This window comes from Podarcis pityusensis (genome assembly GCF_964106645.2).
Source record: "Podarcis pityusensis genome assembly, chromosome: 6".
In the NCBI taxonomy this organism is placed as follows: domain Eukaryota; kingdom Metazoa; phylum Chordata; class Lepidosauria; order Squamata; family Lacertidae; genus Podarcis; species Podarcis pityusensis.
The window spans coordinates 3,901,872-3,927,756 of record NC_138030.1 but is presented as its reverse complement, the minus strand read 5'-3'; the positions used below and the strand labels follow the sequence as shown (position 1 = coordinate 3,927,756).

Genomic DNA, 25,885 nt, shown 5'->3' with positions numbered 1-25,885 from the left:
AGAAAGGGTTTTTTAGAAAGGGTGGGGCGCCCTCCAGTGGCCCTTCTGAGATTGCCAGGCAACTTCTATTTGATACCACTGGAGGTTAACTCAAGACCAGGGGTCAGCAAACGTTTTCAGCAGGGGGCCGGTCCACTGTCCCTCAGACCTTATGGGGGGGCAGACTACATTTTGGGGGGGGGGGATGAACAAATTCCTATGCTCTACAAATAACCCAGAGATGCATTTTAAATAAAAGCACACATTCTACTCATGAAAAAAAACACTCTGATTCCCAGACCGTCTGCAGGCCGGATTTAGAAGGCGATCGGGCCGGATCCGGCCCCCGGGCCTTTAAGTTTGCCTACCCATGCTCAAGACCTTTGAAGGAAACATGCTTGTTTATTGTATATACAGTAGTACCTTGGTTCTCAAACTTAATCTGTTCTGGAAGTCCGTTCCCAAACCAAAGCATTCCAAAACCAAGGTGCACTTTCCCATAGAAAGTTACAGGTAGGTAGCCGTGTTGGTCTGCTGTAGTCAGACCAACACAGAAGGAATTTTTATTTTGTTTCCCATAGAAAGTAATGCAAAACGGATTAATCTGTTCCAGACTTTTAAAAACAACCCCTAAAACAGCAATTTAACATGAATTTTACCACTGATCCATAACATGAAAGCAATAATCAATGTACAGTGCTATAAAATAATTAAGACAGTACTGTAAATGATAAATATTTGTAAAGAAAATATGGAGTTGTTTGTACAATATTATTATTATTGATCTGCTGTAATAAAGCATCGCTCCCTTACTCCCGAGTCAGAGGGGCGAGCCAGGAGGCAAGAAAGGCCGGTATCGCAAGCTCACTTAGCAGCAATGATTCAGGCCCAATCCTGGTGACCTGCGCTCTTCCTCTCCGCCCTGATCCTAACCGGCTTGGGAGTCTCTTGCAAGAGCTGGGCGCATGGAACATGGAACCCTGGGGGTCTCTGTTGCACGGCAACCAGATAAGTCGGCAAAGCAAAGCTGGAGGCCATGTTATCACCCCGGCCTCTGCCCCCCTTCTTCTGTGCCCTTTGGACCATGTGGGGCAGGTGGCAGTAGCCATGGCGGAGAGGGCCCGGAAAACACATGGTCAGTAGTAAAGCATGGGAAGGGTTGGAGGGGGTGCGGGGAGGGGTAGCCTGGCTATAGGGGGCTTCCCCAGTGGGAAGACATCAGCCTGGGATGAAGAGATGTAGCTAGGCACAGGCTTTGTTGTTGTTGTTTAGTCGTGTCTGACACTGGTTTCAAATCCGGGTACTTTAAGATCTTCCCAATGCATAGAGGATGCAATTCAGAGATTCTCCTGAGTCCTTTGAATTTCAGATTTCTGGAAAGTTAGGAAGCCCCAACATTCCTTAGATTGTTGTTGTTGTTTAGTCGTTTAGTCGTGTCCGACTCTTCGTGACCCCCTGGACCAGAGCACGCCAGGCACTCCTGTCTTCCACTGCCTCCCGCAGTTTGGTCAAACTCATGCTGGTAGCTTTGAGAACACCGTCCCACCATCTTGTCCTCTGTCGTCCCCTTCTCTTTGTGCCCTCCATCTTTCCCAACATCAGGGTCTTTTCCAGGGAGTCTTCTCTTCTCATGAGATGGCCAAAGTATTGGAGCCTCAGCTTCACGATCTGTCCTTCCAGTGAGCTGATTTCCTTCAGAATGGAGAGGTTTGATCTTCTTGCAGTCCATGGGACTCTCAAGGGTCTCCTCCAGCACCAGAATTCAAAAGCATCAATTCTCTGGCAATCAGCCTTCTTTATGGTTCAGGCCTGTTTGGCAATCGCCAGTGTTTGGGGTCCAGTTTGGGGCAGTGGTTAGAGTGCTGGGATAGAATCTGGGCGACCAAAGTTCAAATCCCAACTTCAGCCATGAAACTCACCTGGGGGGCCTTGGCCGTCAGAGTCTCTCAGCCTCCCAGATGCTTAGAAAGCTGAAGTGAGTTTTAATCCATTTTCAGTCTGTATGCACCGACCCAGACCCTGTGACCATCATCTGAGGGGGGGGGGGCTCGTAAAAGGGCTAGACAAACTCAGGGGGAGAGAGATCAGGTGTGTCTGAGTTATTGCAGTAGCCCAGTGGAACCTGCTTCTGCAGAGTCTACCAGAGTGGTAGTCAGGTGGGTGGGGTAATAATAATAATAATACAGTGGTACCTCGGGTTACATACGCTTCAGGTTACATGCACTTCAGGTTACAGACTCTGCTAACCCAGAAATAGTACCTTGGGTTAAGAACTTTGCTTCAGGATGAGAACAGAAATTGTGCAGTGCCGGCACAGCAGCAGCAGAAGACCCCATTAGCTAAAGTGGTGCTTCAGGTTAAGACTAGTTTCAGGTTAAGAACGGACCTCCAGAACGAATTAAGTACTTAACCAGAGGTACCACTGTAATAAATTTTATTTATACCCTGCCCTCCCCAGCCTAGACCGGGCTCAGGGCAGCTAACACCAGGTATAAAAACAATTGATTGAAATATAGCTTAAAAAACAAGATTAAAACACAACGTTAAAATGCAGCCTCCTTTCAGCAGAAACTCAAATCAAAAACTTTTGGGGGTATGAAAACGTCAAGTCTTCACCAAGGCCAACTATCCAGATTGGTCCTGCGTGGGCCAGAAAAAAGCCAGGAAAGTCCCCAAATAGGAGTTCCATCACAGAAAACAGGAGTGCCTGGCGTGCTCTGGTTTTCTGGAGAAAAAACAACATCAGATATTGTTATTAATATTATTGTTGAATAGGACATCACTATTTTCATTGCAGCATGGGCGTAGCCAAGGGAGGGGCAGGGAGGCAGCTGCCCCCCTTAAACCCTCAAAAAGTATTGAAAGCATTAACAATACTCTTATTAACTGAGGGTCTGCCCCCCCCCCCAGCAGAAGCCTGTCCCCCTAACAAAAGCCTGCCCCCCACAATGTCCTCTTTTGGGGGGGATTTTTACCTTTGATCTCCCAACAAAAAGATCAACAACTTTTTGTACCACCCCCCCCAACAAAAATCCTGGCTGTGCCCATGCGCCGGAGAAGTGTTGGAGGATATGAACTTGAATGCTAACTCAACAATGGGATCCTGCATTCGATTTCACGCCTTGCTGCTGCATCGAGAACCCCGGGGATTAGGACTCGGGCATCCCACAGACTGACCACCCCAAACTCACGATATTTGTGAGTGTCTGTAGGTGGTTGGAGGATGGATGGCGACTAACAGATTGAGGTTGAATCCTGACAAGAGAGAAGTACTGTTCTTGGGGGACAGGAGGCGGGCGGGTGTGGGGGACTCCCTAGTCCTGAATGGGGTAACTGTGCCCCTGAAGGACCAGGTGCGCAGCCTGGGAGTCATTCTGGACTCACAGCTCTCCATGGAGGCGCAGGTCAATTCTGTGTCCAGGGCAGCTGTTTACCAGCTCCATCTGGTACGCAGAATGAGACCCTCCCTGGCCGCAGACTGTCTCGCCAGCGTGGTGCATGCTCTAGTTATCTCCCCCTTGGACTACTGCAATGCGCTCTACGTGGGGCTACCTTTGAAGGTGACCCGGAAACTGCAATTAATCCAGAATGCGGCAGCTAGACTAGTGACAGCGAGCGGCCGCCAGGACCACATAACATCGGTCTTGAAAGACCTACATTGGCTCCCAGTACGTTTCTGAGAACAATTCAAAGTGTTGGTGCTGACCTTTAAAGTCCTAAACAGCCTTGGTCCAGTATATCTGAAGGAGCATCTCCACCCCCATCGTTCTACCAGGACACTGAGGTCCAGTGCCGAGGGCCTTCTGGTGGTTCCCTCACTGCAAGAAGCCAAGCTACAGGGAACCAGGCAGAGGGCCTTCTCGGTAGTGGCACCCGCCCTGTGGAACGCCCTCCCACTAGATGTCAAAGAGAAAAATAACTACCAGACGTTTAGAAGACATCTGAAGGCAGCCCTGTTTAGGGAAGTTTTTAATGTTTGATGTATTACAGTATTTTAATATTTTGTTGGAAGATGCCCAGAGTGGCTGGGGAAGCCCAGCCAGATGGGCAGGGTATAAATAATAAATTATTATAATATTATAATTACTTTCAGGGCGGAATGTTTGCATTCCTCCTCCTCCTCCCCACTTGCTTTTTCTCTCCCCCGTTTTTAAAAATGCTTTATTAATTGAGAAGTGCATAACAGAAATACTCAGTAAATGTAAACAGAAAACATGAAAAAATGGTGACAAATAACCTACAACCATTTGTTCCTCCATTATTTGCCTTTTATCTTATTTGCAATTAATGCCAGCGTGACCTCCGCTCTTCCCTTTTATGTTTCCAAATTATATTTCTTAAATGCACATTTGACTTTAATAATTATAATAATAATATTTTTTTATTTATACTCCGCCTTTCCCGGTTCAGGAAACCGGGCTCAGGGCAGCTAACAACAAATTTAAAACACTTACTTGATGCTACAAAAAAACAGCATAAAATACGGTATAAAGCGTAAATAACAATAAAATCAAGAATCAAAAATCAATTTAGGGGGGAAATCCATCCAATAAACATTAGGTGATCACCAGGGCTAGCTGGCTAAATTTGTCCTATTTGGGCCAGTGAGGAGACCTGGGGAGAGTTAGCTGTGGGATCCCAGAGCTGGGAATCTTCATAAAAAGGGGAGGGGGAGGGAAGGAAGGGGAATAAAAGATCAGGCTAAGTTCAAATGGAAAGCCAGGCGGAATAGCTCTTTCTTACAGGCCCTGCGGAAGGAGGTTAAATCCTGCAGGGCCCTGGTCTCATGGGACAGAGCATTCCACCAGGTCGGAGCCATCATTGAGAAGGCCCTGGCCCTGGTGGAGGATAATCTAACTTGCGCCTTGCTTTTTCCGGCGCAAAACCACCCCGAACCCGGAGCCCGTTTCCGTCCTTCCCGTGCGCTCTGGCGCATAAAAGCACCAGCGCGCACGCCAACTTGGCGCGCGGTTGCCTCGCTTCGCCATGGACGCGATGCTCGCCTTGTGCGCGCTTCCCCGTCGCCGTCGGAACCCCAACGCCCGGCTCCGCGTTGGCTGCCGGGCTTGTGAGTGGAGAGAGCCGGGGACTCTAACCGGGGAAAGGCTTCCTCCTCCCTCTTTTCCCTTTGCGCGCGCGCGGGGGAGGCTGCTTCCCCGGTCGCCACTTTCGCTTTCGCAGCGCGCCTAACCGGAGAGGGACCCTCCTGCGCCGGCGGCTGGTTTCGTGTGCGAGGCCCTTTCTTTTTCTCTGTCTCCTTCTCCTCCTCCTCCTAATCCTTCCTCCTTCCTTCTCTCCTTCCTTCCCCACGTGCAGGCGGCGGCGGCGGCGGCCGGGACGGCGCCATGGCCGGGCTGGAGCTCCTCTACCACTCGGTCTCTCCGGACATCTCCAGCCCGCAGGACGCCTTGATCTGCTACCTGCACTGGAAGCTCATCACGCAAGGCTTCCGCTGCCTCGGCGCCGGCGACCAGGTGAGAGGAGGAGGGACGGAGGGTTGCCAACGCTTCTCCCCCCTCTCGGCGCCTCCGCCCAGGTGCGTCGCGGCGAAGGGGGCGTGAGATCGTCTGGGCAGCTGCATAGTGGCGGCAGGCTGCGGGAAGGGCAGGGGTTAAGGCTGGCGTTGCTTTACCAGGCCGGAAAAGCGGGGGGGGGGGTTGCCAACTCTTGCCCCCTCTCTCGGCACCTCTGTCCAGCTGCGTAATCATGCCAGGGGGCGTGGTCTCCACTGGGTAGCTGCGTAGTGTTGGCCTCCCCTTTGGCAGGCTGTGAAAAGGGCGAAGGAGTAGGCAAAGTTTTTCAGCTGTGGGCCGGGCCACTGTCCCTCAGACCTTGTGGGGGGCCGGACTATATTTAGGGGAGGGGGGAATGAACAAATTCCTATGCCCCACAAATAACCCAGAGATGCAGCCCTGTTCAGGGAAGGTTTTAATGTGTGACATTTTAATGTATTTTTAATCTTCGTTGGAAGCCGCCCAGAGTGGCTGGGGAAACCCAGCCAGATGGGCAGGGTGCAAATAATAATTATTGTTATATTATTATTTTAAATAAAAGCACACATTCGACTCATGTAAAAACACGCCGATTCCCGGACCATCCGCAGGCCAGATTTAGAAGGCAATTAGGCTGGATCCAGCCCCCGGGCCTTAGGTTGCCTACCCATGGAGTAGGCTGTCTCCTCTTTACTTCCTGGGGCAAAAAAGGAGAGGGGTTGCCAACTCTTTCCTCATCTTTGGATGCCTCTGGCCATTTGCATCACCGGGCCTCCCAGGCCAGTGAGAAGCAGTGGCCACCAGCCTAGCAGGATGTGGTATTTGTATAATAATAATAATAATAATATTTATTATTTATACCCCGCCCATCTGGCTGGGCTTCCCCAGCCACTCTGGGCGACTTCCAACAAATTATTAAAATACAGTAGTCCATCAAACATTAAAAGCTTCCCTTAAGAGGGCTGCCTTCGGATGTCTTCTAAAAGTCTGGTAGTTGTTGTTCTCTTTGACATCTGGTGGGAGGGAGTTCCACAGGGCAGGCGCCACTACCGAGAAGGCCCTCTGCCTGGTTCCCTGTAACCTCACTTATCACAGGGAGGGAACCACCAGAAGGTCCTCAGCACTGGACCTCAGTGTCCGGGTAGAATGATGGGGGTGGAGACGCTCCTTCAGATATACTGGACCGAGGCCGTTTAGGGCTTTCAAGGTCAGCACCAACACTTTGAATTGTGCTCGGAAACGTACTGGGAGCCAATGTAGGTCTTTCAGGACCGGTGTTATATGGTCTCAGTGGCCTCTCCCAGTCACCAGTCTAGCTGCCACATTCTGGATTAGTTGTAGTTTCCGGGTCACCTTCAAAGGTAGCCCCACATAGAGCGCATTGCAGTAATCCAAGCGGGAGATAACCAGAGCATGCACCACTCTGGAGAGACACTCTGCGGGCAGGGAGGGTCTCATCCTGCGTACCAGATGGAGCTGGTAGACAGCTGCCCTGGACACAGAATCTTACATGTTGTGCCTTTCCCCATAACTTACCTTCCTCCCCCACCCTCCAAAAGCCCCAGGTGGGAGGTGGTGGGCTCTCCTTACTTGGAGCTTTTTAAGCAGAGGTTGGGTGGCCATCTATCATGCATGATTTACAGTGGTGTCCTGCAAGACGAATGCCTCGCAAAATGAAAAACTCGCTAGACGAAAGAGTTTTCCGTTTTTTGAGTCGTTCCGCAAGATGAATTTCCCTATGGGCTTGCTTCGCAAGACGAAACGTCTTGCGAGTTCTTGCGACTTTGTTTCCTTTTTCTTAAAGCCGCTAATAGCCGCTAAGCCGCTAATAGCCGTGCTTCGCAAGACGAAAAAACCGCAAGAAGAAGAGACGGATTAATTTCGTCTTGCGAGGCACCACTGTACCTGAGATTCTGCATTGCAGAGGGTTGGACTGGATGACCCCCTGGATCCCTTCAACTCTATGATTCTGTTTTAATTTTGGCTTCCTTTTTCCCGTTCTATTATATATCTCTCTCTCTTTTAAGGGTGTGGCAACCAGAACTGTAGGCAGGTGCTTGCTTTGGTTTTAATTTTTATTGACCTCTGTATCGTAAAAACTACCTAGAGAACTTGGCTGGATATATAGTTTGCAAATGTCATTCTTCCTGCACATGTTGTTGTTGTTATTTACCTGCCCTTCCCCCCAAGGTATAAATAAAAATTATTATTATTATTATTATTATTATTATTATTATTAGGTCCTATGGCACATTGCAGCATTAAAATGTCAGAATTGCTTGTGTATATTTTTTTGTATGACCTACCTTATTTTTATGATTGCATGCTGTTTTTATACTGTGCTTTAATATTGTGACCTGCCCTGGGACCTTAGGGGGAAGGGCAAGTTGTTGTTGTTGTTGTTGTTGTTGTTACTACAATGATAAGGAGCCAATCCAGCTTCCCTGGGAAGGGAGTTCGAGTCTGGAAGCTGCAACCACTGAGAAGGTCCTTTCTAGGCCACATTTTTTAAATGTACATTTTTATTGGTTTTTTTTAACATATCATTTCCAACAATCATTTACCATAACTTCTTATCTTATACAATAATTTAGACTTCCGCCAACAACTTCTGAAGATTTTCCATTCTTTATCGCTCGTTCTGCATTTCTTAATTTCTCTATTACTTTTAATTGTCCTTAACTAATAATTCTCTTCATAGTCTTTCTTGCAATGTTTCAAATAGTCCTCCTTACAGAACCTCTTGCAATCGTACTAGCGTAATCTGTTTATTACAATTGCTTTTCGAATACTTCCAGGCCACGTTTAAGGACTAGTATCAGACTCAAGAAAGTGCTTGTACTCTTCCTCCTCCCTCCCCAACCCATTTTCCTTTCATGCCGTTTCTTTAACCTGTGAATCCGCTGGTAAGGAATGGAGGTTTTTAAAAATTCTAAGCTCCCCTGGGTGCCTTTTCAGCTGAAGAGGAAGGTAAAAATGCTTTAAATAGCTAGAATAGTGCCCAAAGTCCACCCAAGTCCACCTTCCACCAGAGGTCAAAGAGATGCAGTCCAGTGAATTTTCAAAAGTTTCACCTGTCTCTTCCGGGGTGTCATTGCACAGCCAGGCGCCAACGAGAGGAAGTCTGAGATGCTGCCTGCCGGGTGGAACGCAGACAGCGACCTGTTCACCCTCCGCTACAGGATGAAGGACGACTCCCGCGACCTCCTGCTGAAGGGGATCATGATGGACGGCAGCATCATCCTCAATGCCATGGTGAGGCGGCTCTGCAGGCGGCTGATAGATAATAATAATAATTTGTTATTTATACCCCACCCAACTGGCTGGGTTTCCCCAGCCACCCTGAGCGGCTTCCAACAGAACACTAAAATACAATAACCAATTAAACATTAAAAGCTTCCCTAAACAAGGCTGCCTTCGGATGTCTTCTAAAAGTTTGGTAGTTGTTGTTCTCTTTGATATCTGGTGGGAGGGCGTTCCACAGGGCGGGTGCCACTACCGAGAAGGCCCTCTGCCTGGTTCCCTGTAACTTGGCTTCTCGCAGGGAGGGAACCGCCAGAAGGCCCTCGGAGCTGAACCTCAGTGTCCGGGCAGAACGATGGGGGTGGAGATGCTCCTTCAGGTATACTGGACCGAGGCCATTTAGGGCTTTAAAGATCAGCACCAACACTTTGAATTGTGCTCAGAAACGTACTGGAGCCAATGTAGGTCTGTCAGGACCAGTGTTATGTGGTCCTGGCGGCCGCTCGCTGTCACTAGTCTAGCTGCCGCATTCTGGATTAATTGCAGTTTCCGGGTCACCTTCAAAGGTAGCCCCACGTAGAGCGCATTGCAGTAGTCCAAGCGGGAGATAACCAGAGCATGCACCACGCTGGCGAGATGGTCCGCAGGCAGGTAGGGTTTCAGCCTGCGTACCAGATGGAGCTGATAAACAGCTGCCCTGGACATGGAAAGCTGCCTTATGTAGTCTGCTGGGCCCATCTGGCCCAGTATTGTTTCCACTGGCTGGCAGCAGCTGTCTAGGATTTTAAGCCCTACCTAGAGTTGGTGCCCTTTGGTCCTTCTGCACGCAAGGAAGATGCTCTGCTCATGACCTGCGGTCCTTTTCCGGCAGTAGAAAGGTCTTTGCTAGAGCAGGAAACTCTTCATCTCAAGGTCAAGGGTTCGAGCCCCACTTTGGGCTGAAAATATTCCTGCACTGCAGGGAGTTAGACTTTCCTGTTTGGTTCAATTGTACTTACTTAATTTGAGCACTGGAATCCGTTTTTTCACTGCCTGGGATCAAACCTGCCGTATGAGGATAATTGGAGAAGAGTGCCTTTGACCATGCGCAGAGCGAGATTCCTTCCCAGCTCCTTTAATCCCACACAAGGCGGTACAACTTTCAGGAGGGAGATCTTCCTTGCTCCCCCCCCACACACACACACACAGTCAGTAGGGCCTGGGCTCATATTCTTCCCGCTTTTCCACCTCTGTCCTTCCCAAACTCAGCTCTGTCTCTTTTCTGTTTTCCCTCCAGGATCCCAAATTACAGAAAGTGACAGCTTTGACCTTGAAAGTGTCCGACTTCGTCAACCCGGAACACCTGGCTGATTTTGACAAGTAATTTCATCATCAAACCTTTTATTGGCATCACATATAAATATCTGAAGGGATGCGGGTGGCGCTGTGGGTTAAACCACAGAGCCTAGGACTTGCTGATCAGAAGGTCGGCGGTTCAATTCCCTGCGACGGGGTGAGCTCCCGTTGCTTGGTCCCTGCTCCTGCCAACCTAGCAGTTTGAAAGCACGTCAAGTGCAAGTAGATAAATAGGTACCGCTCCGGCAGGAAGGTAAACAGCGTTTCCATGCGCTACTCTGGTTCGCCAGAAGTGCCTTAGTCATGCTGGCCACATGACCCGGAAGCTGTACGCTGGCTCCCTCGGCCAATAAAGCGAGATGAATGCCGCAACCCCAGAGTCTGCCACAACTGGATCTAATGGTCAGGGGTCCCTTTACCTTTACCTTACAAACATCCAAAACAAATCAATACAGAATTACCACTTCCCCAGTGGCACAGAACATTTGCTAAAACAAAGGAGGCAGAGCAGTCTATCGTCACATCTCTTGGTCTCCAGGGAGATCAGACGTCTGCAGTGTATTTTGATGACAAAAAACCAAATAGAGATATTTAGCCACTAACTTGGTGAGCTCCTGATCATTCCCCAGTAATAGAAAATGTATGACCTCCAACTCTGGTTTCCAGTTGGGGATGCAGAGTTGATCTAGAAATTGCTGATGGAGATCAGCATATAGTTTACGATTAAGAACCATATGTGTGAGGGTTTCCACCAGGTGGTCTTCACATGGGCAAGTTCTTTCTCCTTCCTGAGAACCTTCCCCAAAGGAGGTTGGATGGATTTGAATTAAACCTGGCTAGCGAAAATGCCCTTCTTTCTTGAGGGTTAAGCAGAAACTCAAGGTAATTGTGGTTAGTTTCATGTGCCTAAGAAAGTTTAAAATAAAGAGGGGAACATGTTTTCTCTGCCGCTGCTGTTCGTTCTTGGCGTTCAATATCCCACAACCTAGTTTTTATTATAGCCTTGGCAGATGGTAGGGACATCGATCGCAAAAGTTCCACTGACAGCCCGAGTTGCTGTACCTTCTTGTTAAACTGTTGTAGCCCTGGGGAAAGAGAGGGGTCTAACAAAACTTCGCTTATCTGATGTAAGGCAGATGTTTAACCAGCATAGAAGAAATCTCGCCCAGGCGACAGTCTCTACCTTGTGTTGACCTCCCTCTAGTAATTGCAGCTCTTTGTAAAGGTCGTGGGCGCATTCGGAAGAAGAGCGATGTCTGTTTGCAAAGGGGCCCTTGGGTTGGGGGAGACATGCATGGCCTTTCCACAGCTGTGGGAACATAAGCCGAGAACCCCAGCCAGATCAGACATGCATGGGGAAAACTAATCACCTTATGTCCAATAGTGGGCAAGCCAAACACATATAGTGCGTACATCATTTTATTTGCATATTGTCTTTCCATAGTTCAAACCATGCTCGAAGGCAGCTTGCAACAGGGAAAAGTACACCATTGCAAACAAAACAAAAGGAGTCATAAACAAGAAATAATAATAATAATAATAATTTTATTTATATTCCGCCCTCCCCAGCCGAAGCCTGGCTCAGAGCGGCTAACAACAATAAAAGTAACACAGTTTACATAAAATCACAATCAATTAATTGAAATGCATTCTAAAATCAATTCATTCTAAAATCAATTCAAAATCAAATTAATGGTAACCATTGGGCAAGAGTTCTGATAACACGGAGTCATAGACTCATAAGAGTTGGAAGGAACCTGAGGGTCATCTAGCCCAACCCCCTGCCGTGCAGGAATCTCCGTTTAAGCAGGAATCTCAACATCAAAAAGTACACGGCCAAATTAGTCATTTTCCCACTGATGGATTTCTGAATTATATCCGACCTTTCCTCCAAGGAGCTCAAGGCGGAATGTACTGTTCTCCCTGCTCCTCATTCCATCTCCCTAACAACCCTGCGAGGTAGGCCAGACTGAGAAGAGCAACTGGCCAAGCTGTTTCAGGAGACATTGAGTGACTGAGCCTGAAACCTCTTGTGGGCTTGTTCTCTGCCAACAGTTAGATATCTTAGATAGCCCTTTTTTAAACAAACACAATGGGGTCCAGTATATTCTAAATATTATTTTTTGTTGTAGAATAATAATAATAATAATAATACCAGGAAAGGTCCTAGAACAGGCTTCCTCAACCTCGGCCCTCCAGATGTTTTTGGCCTACAACTCACATGATCCCTAGCTAGCAGGACCAGTGGTCAGGGATGATGGGAATTGTAGTCTCAAAACATCTGGAGGGCTGAGGTTGAGGAAGCCTGCTCTAGAACTAAATAGATGAATAAATATTTCTACCCCGCCCATCTGGCTGGGTTTCGCCAGCCACTCTGGGCGGCTTCCAACAAAAGATTAAAAATACAGTAGTACCTCAGGTTACATACGCTTCAGGTTACATACGCTTCAGGTTACAGACTCCGCTAACCCAGAAATAGTGCTTCAGGTTAAGAACTTTGCTTCAGGATAAGAACAGAAATCGTGCTCCGGCGGCACAGCGGCAGCAGGAGGCCCCATTAACTAAAGTGGTGCTTCAGGATAAGAACAGTTTCAGGTTAAGAACGGACCTCCAGAACGAATTAAGTTCTTAACCCGAGGTACCACTGCATTAAACCATCAGACATTGAAAACTTCCCTAAACAGTGCAGATGTCTTCTAAAAGTCAGATAGTTGTTTATTTCCTTGACATCTGATGGGAGGGCGTTCCACAGGGCGGCCGCCACTACCGAGAAGGCCCTCTGCCTGGTTCCCTGTAATCTCACTTCTTGCAGGGAGGGAACCACCAGAAGGCCTTCAGAGCTGGACCTCAGTGTTCGGACCGAATGATGGGGGTGGAGACGCTCCTTCAGGTATACAGGACCGAGGCCGTTTAGGGCTTTAAAGGTCAGCGCCAACACTTAGAATTGTGCTTGCAAATGTACTAGTACAGTGGTACATCGGATTACATACACTTCAGGTTACAGACTCTGCTGACCCACAAATATTACCTCAGGTTAAGAACTTTGCTTCAGGATGAGAATAGAAATCGTGCTCCGGCGGCGCAGCAGCAGCAGAAGGCCCCATTAGCTAAAGTGGTACTTCAGGTTAAGAACAGTTTCAGGTTAAGAACTTAACCTTAATTCGGACCGCCGGAACGAATTAAGTACTTAACCCGAGGTACCACTGTATGAGCCTCAATGTAAGGTCCAGAGACACCCTTGTTATAGCAGTTAAAACAGTTTCCCACTGTGTGGTCGAAACGGAGATCTCTAATTCTGCCTTCTCTCCCGCGTCAGAGTGTACCAGAACACAGAGGAGCTGCAAGCACAGGTCACGGCTCACATCGTCTCTCCCTTCGAGGCAGCCAAAGAGAGGAGCGTGGCCAAGGAGGAGCCCCGGCGTGAGCGGAACCCGTCTCCTCCCAACCCTCCTGACCATGACCCGCTGTGGATCCCGCCTCGCCATCCCCACGGCAGCCGGCAGCCCAACTGGTAAAGCCCCTTGTAATGCGGCAGAGAGTGAGGAGGGACTGGCTTTGGTCCAGAGGTTGCCCCAGGGATGCTCCTAGCATAGCTGTCAACGTTTCCCCTTTTTAAAGGGGAATTCCCTTATTCCGAATAGGATTCCTCGCAAGAAAAGGGAAAAGTTGGCAGCTGTGGCTCCTATGTTCACATGTGCAAGGCTGGATCCTAGCACTGAGCTGAGCGTTGCTTAGATTTCCTTGTCTTCTCTCTTTATTTTTAATTTGCATTTTATTTATTTGTTAACATTCTTATATTACATCGGTAAACGTTGTCATATTATATTACAGAACTTACTATAATATAATTTCCAACGTGTATACATAAATTATATACAAATTTTATATATCTAGAAAGAAAATGAAACAACAAAAAAAGAAAGAACAAAGAGGGGGGGGAATTCCCCCCCCCCAAAAAAAATTCATGTATATACCAGGACACCAGACTTCCTGTTTTTCCCGTTGTATATTCCTTTTTTTTTACAAATGAATGTACTCTTATTATGTTATATTTCTTTACATATTATCTCATACATTCCTATATAAAAATGTGCTCCTGGTCTTATTTCTCAACTCAGTCTCACTCCAACGTCAATCAAATGCTAGCATAGATAGCGAACCTTTACAGTGGTACCTCGGGTTAGATACGCTTCAGGTTACAGGCGCTTCAGGTTACAGACTCTGCTAACCCAGAAATAGTGCTTCAGGTTAAGAACTTTGCTTCAGGATTAGAACAGAAATCGTGCTCCGGCGGCGTGGTGGCAGCGGGAGGCCCCATTAGCTAAAGTGGTGCTTCAGGTTAAGAACAGTTTCAGGTTAAGAACGGACCTCCGGAACGAATTAAGTACTTAACCCAAGGTACCACTGTACTGTATTTTTGAACGTATGTTTTATATCTATCCCACTTTTCCATAAATTTTTGTTTTGAATTGCCTCTCAGGGTATTGGTTAACTGCACCATTTCAGCAAATTCTTGTAGCTTGTAATGCCAGTCTGTTAATGTCAGGGCTTCTTGTTCCTTCCATCCCTTTGCCACCAAAGTCTGAGCTGCGGCCGTTGCATATAAGAACACCTCCCTAAAGGCCTTCGGGATGTCCCTGCCAACAGTGCTTAACAGAAATGCCTCTGGTCTTTTAAAAAAAGTTATTCCAAACATTTCCTTGTCTTCTCTGATCTAATCCTGACAAGACAGTAGTACTGTTTTGGGGGGACAGGGGGCGGGCGGGTGTGGAGGACTCCCTGGTCCTGAATGGGATAACTGTGTCCCTGAAGAACCAGGTGCGCAGCCTGGGAGTCATTTTGGACTCATAGCTGTCCATGGAGGTGCAGGTCAATTCTGTGTCCAGGGCAGCTGTTTATCAGCTCCATCTGGTACGCAGGCTGAGACCCTACCTGCCCACAGACTGTCTTGCCAGAGTGGTGCATGCTCTGGTTATCTCCCGCTTGGACTACTGCAATGCGCTCTACTTGGGGCTACCTTTGCAGGTGACCTGGAAACTGCAATTAATCCAGAATGCAGCAGCTAGACTGGTGAATGGGAGTGACCACCGGGACCACATAACACCAGTCCTGAGAGATCTGCACTGGCTCCCAGTACGTTTCTGAGAACAATTCAAAGTGTTGGTGCTGACCTTTAAAGCCCTAAACAGCCTTGGTCGTGTATACCTGAAGGAGCGTCTCCACCTCTATCGTTCTGCCCGGACACTGAGGTCCAGCTCCGAGGGCCTTCTGGCGGTCCTCTCATTGTGAGAAGTGAGGTTATGGGGAACCAGACAGAGAGCCTTCTCGGTAGTGGCGCCCACCCTGTGGAACACCCTCCCTTCAGATGTGAAGGAAATAAGCAGCTATCCTATCTTTATAAGACATCTGAAGGCAGCCCTGTTTAGGGAAGTTTTTAATATTTAATGCTTTATTGTTTTTAACATTCGATTGGGAGCCGCCCAGAGTGGCTGGGGAAACTCAGCCAGATGGGCGGGGTATAAATAATAAATTATTATTATTATTATTATTATTATTATTATTATTATTAGCCGAGAGTGAAAACACCGTTTCCGTTTCAGGCCAGACCCCATGGGGCCCTTTGCTGTTGGAGGAGAAGACCTGAACCCCTTTGGGTAAGTCAGTCCCCTTTACCTGAAAGGCTGTTCTTTAAAAAATAAAAATAAAAAGTTTACAGCTCATGTTCCCCCATGGATCTTCCCCAATCTCCCCAAATTCTTCTTGCTCAGGAGCCGGAGCGGTGGGATGATCATGGATCCGCTGCGTTCAGGGTTTCCAAATCCCATTCTCGACCCGTCTTCAGGACTCCCCAACAGGCTGCCTCCAGGATCCGTGCCTCCTGGCGCCAGATTCGACCCCTTTGGACCCCCTGGGGCAAACCGGAGTGGGTAAGTAGGGGGGCAAGTTTGCAGGGAGGGACAGGGTCAGACACTGGCCTAGGATTTCAGCGTTGAAAACATTGCTGCGTTCGAGACATTTTCATGCCAGGGGCGGGAAATCGAAACAGCTGCTCCCTTTTCACTAATTGAACCAATAATTAAGTCAACCCGTACCCAGCGGAAACAATAGCATCCTGCCATCGCAGGAGCTGCAGAGATTTAGCTAGGTTTTAAGAATGGGGCCTGCTTTTCAGGGTTGCCATAGTTCAGAGTCAGTGCATCTGCTTGGAATGCAGAATGCTGCTGGTTGGATTCCTGGCGTCTCCAGGCAGGGAAGGGAAGGGCACACACTCTCTCACTCTCTCTCTCTATATATATATAAAAAATTTGTTCTTGCATGTGAAACTGAAAATGCAAAAATAATCTCCCTCTCTCTTCTCTCTCTCAATATATACATACACAGACACACACACACACACACACACACAGAGAGAGAGAGTTTATTTTAGCATTTTCAATTTTACATGCAATACCAATAAAATAAAATAAAACCAAACTTAATAATAATAATTTATTATTTGTACCCTGCCCATCTGGCTGGGTCTCCCCAGCCACTCTGGGCGGCTTCCAACAAAGATGAAAAATACATTAAAATGTCACACATTAAAAACTTCCCTGAACAGGGCTGCCTTCTAAATGTCAGGTAGACATTTAGAAGTCAGGGATGTCTTCTAAATGTCAGGTAGTTGTTCTCCTTGACATCTGCTGGGAGGGCGTTCCACAGGGCGGGTGCCACCACCGAGAAGGCCCTCTGCCTGGTTCCCTGTAACTTGGCTTCTCGCAATGAGGGAACCGCCAAAAGGCCCTCGGCGCTGGACCTCAGTGTCCGGGCAGAACGATGGGGGTGGAGACGCTCCTTCAGATATAATAGAAACATAATTCCCCTTTGACTTCCCTACCCCGCTTTTGTGGATCCTTATATAACGCTTTTCTTCTGCATCTCCTCAATAACTCCTATAAATCCTTCGCCAAATCCACCATTCAAATTTTTGCTACATGTTTTCCATCAAGCCTACTGATGAATGTCATTGTTTGCAATCATTTTTCAAATACATTATAAACCTGGGCTGGGATGTACTCTTGCTGGAAACCCAGCCAGGGTAGAGAACGCTGCTAAAGCTGACCTGATGGTCTGGAATCATAGAGATAGGAGTGACTATGTGGGGGATCCAGTCTTAACCCCCTGCAATGCAGGAATCGCCTCCCCCAACATGGGACTCAAACCCACAACCGTGAGATTAAGGAGTCTCATAGCTTTACTGACGGGTGCGTCTCCAAGTCTGAGTATAACGCAGCTTCCTTTGCATAACCCCCAGAATTGCATAATAAAACAACTGCAGACAAACAGGCTAAAGGCCCCCAACCCATTTTCTAGCAACTTAGACTCTAAACCAGGGGTCAGCAAACTTTTTCAACAGGGGGCCAGTCCACTGTCCCTCAGACCTTGTGGGGGCCGGGCTACATTTTGAGGGGGAATGAACGAATTCCTGTGCCCCACAAATAACCCAGAGATGCATTTTAAATAAAAGCACACATTCTACTCATGTAAAAACACGCTGATTCCTGGACCGTCCGCAGGCCAGATTTAGAATTGATAATAATAATAATAATAATAATAATAATAATAATAATAAAAAATTATTTTATTTATACCCCGCCCTCCCCAGCCAAGACCGGGCTCAGGGCGGCTAACACCAGGTATAAAAACAATTGATTGAAATACAACTTAAAAAACAAGATTGAAATACAACATTAAAATGCAGCCTCATTTCAGTGGAAACTCAAATAAAAAACTTTTTGGGGAATGAAAACGTCAAGTCTTCACCAAGGCCAACTATCCAGACTGGTCCTACATGGGCCAGAAAAAAGCCAGGTACGTCCCCAAGTAGGAGTTCCATCACAGAAGGAGAAAGGAAAGAGGGGATCAAGTTGATTTCAAGCCAAAGGCCAGGCGGAACAACTCTGTCTTACAGGCCCTGCGGAAAGAAATCAGATCCTGCAGGGCCCTGGTCTCATGAGGCAGAGTGTTCCACCAGGCCGGGGCCAGTGTTGAAAAGGCCCTGGCTCTGGTTGAGGCTAATCTGACTTCCTTAGAGCCTAGGATCTCTAGGGTGTTGCTGTTTATGGACCTTAAGGTCCTCCATGGGGCATATTGGGAGAGACGGTCCTGTAGGTAGGAGGGTCCTAGACCATGAAGGCGATTGGGCCGGATCCGTCCCCCGGGCCGTAGTTTGCCTACCCATGCTGTAGACGGAAGAAGAAGAAGAAGAGTTTGGATTTGATATCCCGCCTTTCACTCCCCTTCAGGAGTCTCAAAGCGGCTAACAATCTCCTTTCCCTTCCTCCCCCACAACAAACACTCTGTGAGGTGAGTGAGGCTGAGAGACTTCAGAGAAGTGTGACTGGCCCAAGGTCACCCAGCAGCTGCATGTGGAGGAGCGGAGACACGAACCCGGTTCCCCAGATCACATGACTACCGCTCTTAACCACTACACCACACTGGCTCTCAAATGCTACACACTGGAATGGGTAGCATTTTATTGTTGCTCACTCTAGAATATGGGGAGCGACAGTTGATGCTCTTTGTTTGCCTTCCAGGCCAAACCCCGACCACCTGCCACCACCCAACTACGACGACATGTTCATGTGAGGACTGCTGAGGACCTGCTCCCCTCGGGTTGATCGGCACTCATCTCTGACGCCCCAAATGTTTGGGGCACGGGCTTCCGTCTGCAAGCAGGCCACCACCCTGTCTCCTGCTTTGATTTCCCACCACATAAACCGGAAGAGGATGGCGTGTGCATAGAAATGTGTGTATATATATATATATTTTCCCCCTCTCTCTTCCCCTGCTGCCCCAAACACTTTAGGTTGACTTCCCCGTCGCCCTGAAACGGCAAGCGCCCATGAAAAACGACGGCCGTGCTCTTAACATCTGCTGGGGGGGTTGTTTTTCGAAGGATGCGAAGGGCCAGGGAGGAATTGTCCCGTTCCAAAACCTGGGTGTGCCCAGCAACCCAGTTGGCCACTGATGGTTTCTGACGCTAGTCATAGCAGGGGCAGGTAGGGAAGAGTTGGACCAATTGAAAGCCCGCCCTCCAAAATGCCTCCACCCTCCCCAGCTTGTCACTCAAAACAGTTTCCAACTTAAAAACCCCTTTTTTCCTTGAAAGGCCATTCCCACCCCCACCCTCTATTTTCCTAGCTTCTGATGAAACCAGCTGGCTACCTGGCAAGTAAACCCCCCCCCCCCCCACACACACACAAAAAAGCCTTTTTCTCTTCCCAGGTGGCACACTTGAGTTGGCACAGAGCGGGCTGGTAAGAAGCTGAAATAGCAGCAGGGTGTGTGGGTGTTAGTGGCAGGCAAATTGAGTTGGCTCCTTGGTCTGGGCAGAGCCGTTTATAAACAGCGTTTTGCCGCTTGCATCCCTGTCTTGAGGTGATGTGTTTTGCTTTTTAGAGGGTATCTCTTGCATGCTGGCTTGAGAACAGGCTTCCCAAACTGGAATTCCCTCCAGAAATCTAGGACTACAATCCCCATCAGCCTCAGCTAGGCCAGGGGGAGGGTGGACAGCTGGGTCCCCAGAACTGCCTCTGAAAGCACAGCAACTGTGGTTCCCCTTCTCCAGCTGCCACACACACACACACACACACACACACAGCCGTCCCCAGCAAAGTAGGCCCAGATCAACCTCTTTGTGTTGCATGCAAGGACGTGGACTTCCTTTGCGGGCTCTGTGCCTTTTGAACTGCAGGCTGGCAGCAGAAATTCAACAGGTGAAGTTTCCTCCTTTTATACTAAGGAACAGCGTCCCTCTCCTCGCTCGGCTGCTGTTAAGGGAACAGATCCATTAAAAATAAAACACACAATAATATTGGATAGCCTACATGCGAATAAAGGTCAATTGTTTATATCTGTCTCTGCCACTTGCGGACTTAGATTCTGTTCCCCTTAAGTACAAAAGGGCTTTTTATGCTGGCTGGCTGCTGTTTTGGCTTCTCTGGGGACTAGGGCTTGAAGTGGAGGCGGACATATTCTACCCTCTCCATTCAGGGTAGAGAGTTGGCCGGCCAACACTGCAGGGCTGTGGGGAAAAGGCTTGCCCCGCCCCCCTCTCTTTGGCCAGAAATGGCGTTCTCTGCCTTATCTTCCAGGCGCTGCCAAACAGCGTTTCTCGTGGAAGGGGAACCTGTGACCCTCTGGTCATCTGATTCCCATCAGCCCTGAGCATCGGCCATGCTACCTGCAAGGGCTGATGGGAGTCCGTCAGCATCCATAGAGCATCAGCCTCTCTGTCTCTGGCGCGGCTGAAAGACTTAGCAGTATACTCTGCCTTAGAGCAAGTTCCCGCAATCCTTTTCCAGCACGGTGGTCACAGTGGCCTTTGAGTTAGCTTTGTGTGTCTGTGAAAGAGAGAGGGGACAGTTTTCTTCCTCTACTTGGCGAGTTTCTATTATTCCGCCCCGTCCATCCCTTCAAAGAGGAGGCACTGCTGTGATTTTTCAGGTCAGCTGATATTATCAGATTGTTTTTTCCTGCAAGGCTTGCAGCCGCCACAAGATGGCTTTAAAAAAAAAATTTGAAATTGCGTGATTCTCTGAGTGGTGCAGCTGCTTTGCTCTTCACCACGTCACTAGGAGGTCTTGGGAACTGCCTGCCACCAGAGATGGCAACATTTCTGCTTGGAGCAGTTACCATACCAGGCAGGGGGATGTTTGGGTGTGGACTGGCAGCACATGACTTCTGAAAGCCATCTAAGCTCTTAAGAAGCACAAGGAGTAAACCTGGAGCGTTCGTTTCCCCTTGGGGTGTTTCAGTGGCTTTGAGACTTCCAAACTGCTGCATTTTCTACTTGCTTGAGAACAAAAAGCGGGCGATCCCTGCTCCACAGGGACATTGTCTCTACAGACAGGCTGTGATTTGATATAATAAGGACTGTGTGTGTTGTCATAGGGGTGACCTGAGTAGGTGTGTTGCAAGTTAACCCCTTTAAAGTAATAATAAAAGTTCATGCTCTTTCACGCGGTGGTTGTTGATTCTTTGGGCTACGGCACTCAAGACGACTACCATAGATCCATAGTCCAGCCCCCTTGCAATGCAGGACTCACAACTGGGTTGCGTGGAGGTGCGCTCTCTGTGTCACCAGGACTTAAATGCTGGCGAGAAGCACAATGTCAAAAGTAGAGTGCATGTCCTTGTTGGAGAGAATAGGCTTCTAAACCCAAAGCCCCATGAGGAAGGTATATACAGTGGTGCCTCGCAAGACGAAATTAATCCGTTCCGCGAGTCTCTTCGTCTAGCGGTTTCTTCGTCTTGCGAAGCAACCCGATTAGCGGATTAGCGCTATTAGCGGTTTAGCGGCTATTAAAGGCTTAGCGGATTAGCGGCTAAAAGGCTATTAGCGGCTTAGCGGCTTAGAAAAAGGGGGGGGCGAAAAAAAATCTCAAGACTCGCAAGACATTTTCGTCTTGCGAAGCAAGCCCATAGGAAAATTCGTCCTGCGAAGCGCATCGAAAAACGGAAAACCCTTTCCTCTAGCGGGTTTTCCGTCTTGCGAGGCATTCGTCTTGCGGGGCACCACTGTATAATAATAATAATAATAATAATAATAATAATAATAATAATAATTTATTTATACACCGCCCATCTGGCTGGACCTCCCCAGCCACTCTGGGCGGCTTCCATAGAAACCAAAAATACAGTAAAATATCACACATTAAAAACTTCCCTGAACAGGGCTGCCTTAAGATGTCTTCTGAATGTCAGGTAGTTGTTTATCGCTTTGACATCTGCTGGAAGGGTGTTTCACAGGGCGGGCGCCACTACCGAGAAGGCCCTCTGCCTGGTTCCCTGTAGCTTTGCTTCTCGCAATGAGGGAACCGCCAGAAGGCCCTCGGCGCTGGAGCTCAGCGTCCGGTATTGGGTTAAAGAAAGAAAAAAAATGCAAATAGCTGAATCAAAAGTGAAGGGCAATGGATAATAAACCATTAGGCCAGCCCCCACCATAAAGTAAAGGTAAAGGGACCCCTGACCATTAGGTTCAGTTGTGGCCGACTCTGGGGTTGCGGTGCTCATCTCCCTTTACTGGCCAAGGGAGCCGGCGTACAGCTTCCGGGTCATGTGGCCAGCATGACTAAGCCGCTTGTGGCGAACCAGAGCAGCGCACGGAAACGCCGTTTACCTTCCCGCCGGAGCGGTACCTGTTTATCTACTTGCCCTTTGACGTGCTTTCGAACTGCTAGGTGGGCAGGAGCTGGGACCGAGCAACGGGAGCTCACCCCGTCGCGGGGATTCGAACCACCAACCTTCTGACCGGCAAGTCCTAGGCTCTGTGGTTTAACCCACAGCGCCACCCGCGTCCCTTCGCCCCCACCATACTGGACTACAACTCCCAGCCAGCACGACCAATACCCAAGGATGATGGGATATGTAGTCAGCCTTTGTCGGGGGCACACATTCCCCATTCCCAGTGTAAAAGCAGACTCGCAAAATAAACTCCAGAACTGTAGCTGTCTGCCTCTGGTCCATTTTGCCAGCTGATGTGCGCAGTGTGTGAATTGAATCAATTCCACCCCATTTGAGAAATACTTACCTCTGTTATCCTAGCGGACTGTTATTTGATTAAAATAATTGCCACTCGCTTAATTGTTTGCCTTCAGATAAGATTGGCTGGCTAATCAATTGAAATAAACGAGCCTGTTGCTGAAATTTCAGTACAGTCATACCTCATGTTATGTTTGCTTCAGGTTGCGTCCCGCGGCGACCCGGAAGTAATGGAACGGGTTACTTCTGGGTTTCGCCGCATGCGCAGATGCACAAAATGACGGCACGCACATGCACAGAAGTGGCGAATTGTGGCACACACAGACGCGGGTTGCGTTCTTTTCAGGTTGCGAATGGGCCTCCGGAACAAATCCCGTTCGCAACCAGAGGTACCACTGTAGATGTGCCTTTCGAGATACGAAATGAATGGAAAGACAATTTAGTAGAGGAAAGCAAGTACAGTAGACGCTCGGATTGTGAACGTGATCCGTGCGGGAGGCACGTTCATAACCCGCAGCATTTGCAACCTGCGTCTGCGCATTCGTGAGTTGCGATTCAGCGCTTTCCGCATGTGCAAAGCGCAATTTAGCGCTTCTGCGCATGCGCGACTGCCTAAACCCGGAAGTAACATGTTTCGGTACTTCCGGGTTTCAGCAGTCCGCAACCTGAAGAAACGCAACCTGAAGCAGCTGTAACCTGAGGTATAACTGTATCAGCCATGGAAGGGAGTGTCATCTCAACGCCAATACTCATTCAAGTCTCCCTGTGAGTTTGTGGCTAGAACTACCCCACTAGCACATAAGAGAGAAGTGCAGCTGGCAGACTAGTTAACTCTCAAGATGTGAGCAACCGTAAAAAAGAAAAAAACTGCAGCAGGGAGTCCCGCAAGTAGTCTCAAAGTAACTCAATGGGATGGTTAAGAGGTGCAAGCTGGAATAGGAACACAGATCTATGTATAAAGGGTAGAAAAAAACCATATTTCTGTCTGGATGGGTCACTCTTGTCCCAGGAAAATGCAGAGAAATAGCTTGTTGGCCTGAATCTGGAAGAGTGTGTTTCTGGTAGGGGTCAGTGGGGGAACTAAAGAATTTAATGCAACTGCGATTAAGCACACAGGATTTCGCTCACGGACCATGGAATACTGTACAAGTGAGAGAGGAATGAAGTGGCTGAAGCTCTGGGCAGAAGCACACTGCGCTGCAACACTTAGTTTCAGGCTCGAGTCGGTCGTTGCTGATTTCTTCTTCTGTAGCAGCAACACACCAGAAACAAAGTAGCTGCAAGCCCTTCTTATTAAATGATCGTGAAGATAACCCTTTACCAGGATTAATTTACCAAAGCGCTACTATGACTGCTTTTGGCAGCAAGCTTTGTAGCGATATTTTGACCAAAGAACTGGGAATGGGTGGCCCAGAGAACATCGGTTTTTGGTGTAGCTACCTGGCTCACTTCAGGCAGGTATGTTCCCCTCCCCCAACCTCCACCTTTGGGTACTTGTGTGTTTTCCATTCACCTGTTCCAAAAACGCCATGAGCAGCGTGTGACCCCAGGGGCCCTCTGAAAGAACGGCAGAGAGATGTTAAGTATTACAGGATCAACTTTTAATTTGATGGAGGAATACAGTGGGGGATGGGGGAAGAAATATTGACAAATACATCATTGGGGGAAACATTTCTTAAAACACCCTCAGTCACCTATTGGGTGTTGCTTACTGTGACTATGAACGGTGGAAACACAGAACTGCAGTTTTGTTCCCCGGAGTTGGCAAAAAAAGACCCTCTGTCCCTTGAAATCTCTAGCGTAGCCTCTGCCAACCTGGTTTGCTGCCCCCGCCAGGTTTTGGGCTACAACTTCCATCGGATCCATCCAGCAGGGCCTCACTACTGTTAGCCCCATCATCGTACAGCTGTGTTCCCTAGCAATGGTGGGAGTTGAAGCCCGAAACCTCTGGAAGGCTGACCTAGAGCCACAGAAGCTGTTTCAGCCTCCCTCCTTGGGGAGGTCAGGGTTTGGGGTCTGTAAGGCAGGAGGGGCTGGTTGCCCTTTGGCTAATGCCCCACAGCTACCCTACCACAGCTACCTGGCTAGTAAGGGAGAGTCTCTATAACTCAGTGGCAGAGCATCTCCTTTGAGGTCCAAGACTCAGTCCCTGGCTTCTCCACTTTCAAGGATACTGGGGAAGAAGCCTAGAAGAGGTGGTCCTCAAAGACCCAAAGGAGATGTGAAATTTGGCGATAGACGATGCTTGGCTAGGTGGACCAATGGTCTGGTCGAAAATAAGGCCACTTGGTGGATGTCCCTACTAGAGAGGGCCTCTTCTGCTCTTCGCTTGGCTGAATGAACGAAGAATGACTGCTGGTCCTATTAGTACTGTCCCTTTTTGCAACAGCTCCACCCAAGTGTCAGGCGTGGTATGGAAAGTGGAAGCGATTTGGTCACTACCAAGAGCTTAGCTGGGGTGGCTCTCCAAACTTCAACTCCCATCAGCCAGCACGGCCGATGGTCAGGGATGATGGGAGCTTGAGCACAGAAAGATCCAGAGAGCCACACAATCCCTATTCCCTCTCTTAGGGCTTTCGCTTGACCCATATTTCGGTCATATTGTGTACCCATCAGTTGCCCCGGTCTGAGAGCTTCTCTCGTCGTTCCACCACAGTGCCTTGGGAAAATCCAGTCTTGCCCACTGAATTGAAGCCCGGCTAAGCATAATCTGATGGGGAGAGGAGTACAAACTGACTTGGGGAAGGCTGGCTGAGTTATATAGCAAAGGCGCCGTTTTTACTGATGAAGTCCAGTAGTTGCATTTTATGAGTGCTGAGCCTTAATTTCACAAAAAGAAGACCTGTTACAGAGACCTGCTTAGTCATCTTCCCAGCTCAGCTCTCTCCTTCCTCTTTGAGTGTTAGTTGAAGGTGCAAGGCACAACTCGTAATTTTAGGTTAGGTTAAAGGCTTGTTGTGGTCAGTGCTACTCAGATGACAACTGCAATCTGAGCAGGGACCAGAGGAAGCTGTGGGGTTGGGTCTAAAAAAGGTTGGGCTGCTGGTGTAGGCGATGCTGAGCTGGGCAGACCAAGGGTCCGACTCAGGAGATGGCAGCGTCATAAGCGTCACAACCTCCCTGCTCCAGATACACAGACTGGCCTCATCACTAAGAAGCATCTCAATGTCAGGGCCTCTTCTTTACACTAAGGCCTTGACCGTGGAGGCCCCCACGAAACCCTGCACCCTTCCTTGTGATCCCTTTGTGTGCAACAACCAAGGGCTGGCCCAATACATTTTGCTGCCCGAGGCGAACCAGAAAATGATGTC

At 48.6% G+C, this 25,885-nt stretch overlaps 1 protein-coding gene across 1 annotated transcript; it reads left to right on the top strand.

Annotated features, from left to right (window-relative positions):
- Positions 1-964: 964 nt before the first annotated feature.
- Positions 965-21,052, top strand: PSMF1 (proteasome inhibitor subunit 1). The gene is made up of 8 exons (XM_081011506.1): positions 965-1,114; positions 5,296-5,453; positions 8,574-8,726; positions 9,991-10,073; positions 13,366-13,560; positions 15,650-15,703; positions 15,818-15,976; positions 18,626-21,052. The coding sequence occupies exons 1-8, from the start codon at positions 1,087-1,089 to the stop codon at positions 18,675-18,677; spliced, it is 882 nt and encodes a 293-aa protein (XP_080867632.1). The 5' UTR covers positions 965-1,086; the 3' UTR covers positions 18,678-21,052.
- The last annotated feature ends 4,833 nt before the right edge of the window (positions 21,053-25,885 follow it).

Bases quoted from the DNA above. Each gene is read 5' to 3' on its own strand.
- PSMF1 (XM_081011506.1), top strand. From the start codon at position 1,087: ATGGCGGAGAGGGCCCGGAAAACACATG. The intron at 1,115-5,295 runs GTCAGTAGTAAA...CCCCACGTGCAG, and splicing joins GAGGGCCCGGAAAACACATG to GCGGCGGCGGCGGCGGCCGG. The intron at 8,727-9,990 runs GTGAGGCGGCTC...TTTTCCCTCCAG, and splicing joins GCATCATCCTCAATGCCATG to GATCCCAAATTACAGAAAGT.